Raw genomic sequence first — 2,744 nt, forward strand, 5'->3', positions numbered from 1 at the left:
ATGGGCCAAAAATTCAAATACATATACAATCCCATCAGGTATTATAAATGAGTGAAATCAACTGAGAATAACATGTTAATTGGCAACTAATATTCACCTCCAGTGACAAGCAGATAAGAGAGAGAGGAGGGTAATCTCGTGGAATGGAGAACATGCTTCAAATCCAATGGGCAAGTTGTAACGGAGCTCCATGATGGAAATAGGTCTAATGATTTTAAATATTATAATTTACTTGAAGACAAGCTGAAAATATAGATTTTTATACCATATCTCCTGCTTGTAAAATGTTGACCTCTAATTCAAATTTAAAACACAGTGCAGAATACTGTCAAACAAAACACATCTCTGTTGCATCCAGACTATAGACCACTGATCTGCAGTCAATATGTTAAGAGGCAGAATTAGTAGGAATGGAAATAACCTGGTTTCGGATCCAGATGTCCTATAATCAAATGTACTCTCTCTTAACCCTGAGAAAAATCAGGTTAGGATTCCTGCTCTAGTGGCCTGGGTTTACAGTGAGAAATCTGCCCCAGAGTTATACATCCAAATATAGAACTGCAGTAACAGAGAATATGATTCTTAAAAGAGGTAGCTCTTGCAGATACTATATTAATAAATTTCTGTTCTACCATCCATAGAGTGCTGTTCAAGAAAGGGTATATGTAATATGGAAAGGACCAATGATTCCACGTTGACAGAATTTGTCCTTGTTGGGCTTTCTGCCCACCCAAAGCTCCAGACAGTTTTCTTTGTGCTAGTTTTGTGGATGTACCAGATGATCCTTCTGGGAAACGGAGTCCTTATCTCAGTAATCATCTTTGATTCTCACTTGCACACCCCCATGTATTTCTTCCTCTGTAATCTTTCCTTCCTGGACATTTGTTACACAAGCTCCTCTGTCCCACTAATTCTTGACAACTTTCTGACAGTAAGGAAAAGGGTTTCCTTCTCTGGGTGCATGGTTCAAATGTTTCTCTCCTTTGCCATGGGGGCCACAGAGTGTGTGCTTCTAGGCATGATGGCACTTGATCGCTATATAGCCATCTGCTACCCACTGAGATATCCTGTCATCATGAGCAAAAATACCTACGTGCCCATGGCAGCTGGGTCCTGGGTCATTGGGCTTTTTGACTCAGTGGTGCAGACATCTCTCGCAATGCAGTTACCATTCTGTGCTAATAATGTCATTAACCATTTTGTCTGTGAAATTCTGGCTATCCTAAAACTAGCCTGTGCTGATATTTCAATCAATGTGATCAGCATGGCAGGGTCAAATCTGATTGTTCTGGTTATCCCACTGCTAGTAATTTCTATCTCTTACATTTTTATTGTCACCACTATTCTGAGGATCCCTTCCACTGAAGGAAAATGTAAGGCCTTCTCCACTTGCTCAGCCCACCTAACAGTAGTGATTATATTCTATGGAACCATCTTCTTCATGTATGCAAAGCCCAAATCTAAAAGCTCTGTTGGTGCCGATAATCAAGACATCATTGAAGCCCTCATCTCTCTCTTCTATGGAGTAATGACTCCCATGCTCAATCCTCTCATCTATAGTCTGAGGAACAAGGATGTAAAGGCTGCTGTGAAGAACATGCTGGGTAGAAGAAACTCTGATGGAATCTGATTACTGATTTACACTATGTGACTGAGTATCCAAAGCTGCTGCAGACACAAAATTTGAAAAGAGAAAATTACCACGTGAAAACCAATTAACCACATGGAATTCAGTATCATCTGACAGAAATATTTTGGTGGCTATTGTTACTATCAGCTTTTTGTTTTAACTACAGAAATAAAACATGCTTGTGGTTTTAAAAAATACTATTATGGAAATTCAAAATGTTGAAAAACTCTTAAGAATCCCCAGCAAAATATAGTCACTCTTAAACCTTTAGAAAGTAATACAGGCAAAAGGTGTACTAAAAACACCTGAAACTAATATAACACTGTATGTTAACTAACTGGAATTAAAATAAAAACTTATAAAAAAACATAATAATACTGAAATGGAAATATATAATAAGGAAGAAGTAAATGCTCAGTAAAAAAAAAAAAAAAAGTGTATTAAAAATACTCTGTAACTTGGGGACACCTGGGTGGCTCAGTCGTTAAGTGACTGCCTTTGGCTCAGGTCATGATCCCAGGGTCCTGGGATCGAGTCCAACATCGGACTCCCAGCTCGGCGGGAAGCCTGCTTCTCCCTCACCCACTCCCCCTGCTTGTGTTCCCTCTCTCTCTCTCTCTCTCTCTGTCAATTAAATAAATAAATAAAATCTTTTTAAAAAAATACTCTGTAACCTAAAATAAGTACATTTTAATTAATTATGCAAAAAGAATATTAATTGGAACATGGCATATTATATATTCATTTTAATTTATTCACTTCTTTACTGTTTGTGTCCACCCTATAAGCTCTATGAGAATAAGAACTTGTCTATTTATTACCCTACTGCATCCCACAGACCCAGAATAGATCCTGGCACATAATGCTCGATAAATATAAATATTTATTTTAATAAATAAATGAACTGTATCTTGTAAAAGAGTAGGAATGTATGTCTATCATATCTGAGGTAACAAAGCTTATTCAAAAAGAAAGCTGATTCAATGTAATATTTTCAAAATAAATTATACTGGCTTTGAAATATGAACTCCCCTAATAGTTAAAATAATACCTTTTAGTTTCTACGTGATGTGTATTATAATGTAGAGGAAGAGGTTTTGTTAACTAGCTACCA

General features: G+C 36.9%; 1 protein-coding gene across 1 annotated transcript; it reads left to right on the forward strand.

Annotated features, from left to right (window-relative positions):
* The first annotated feature begins 670 nt into the window (after positions 1 to 670).
* On the forward strand, positions 671 to 1,630 carry LOC116641306 (olfactory receptor 13C8). Its single transcript, XM_032418976.1, has one exon. It carries the CDS (start codon positions 671 to 673, stop codon positions 1,628 to 1,630), a length of 960 nt encoding a protein of 319 aa, XP_032274867.1.
* Positions 1,631 to 2,744: the final 1,114 nt, after the last annotated feature.

The sequence above is a fragment of the Phoca vitulina genome, unplaced genomic scaffold (genome assembly GCF_004348235.1).
Source record: "Phoca vitulina isolate PV1807 unplaced genomic scaffold, GSC_HSeal_1.0 scaffold21, whole genome shotgun sequence".
Taxonomy (NCBI): Eukaryota; Metazoa; Chordata; class Mammalia; order Carnivora; family Phocidae; genus Phoca; species Phoca vitulina.

What these genes read in the sequence shown, in the direction of transcription:
- LOC116641306 (XM_032418976.1), top strand. Translation starts at nt 671, where the DNA reads ATGGAAAGGACCAATGATTCCACGTTGACAGAATTTGTCCTTGTTGGG.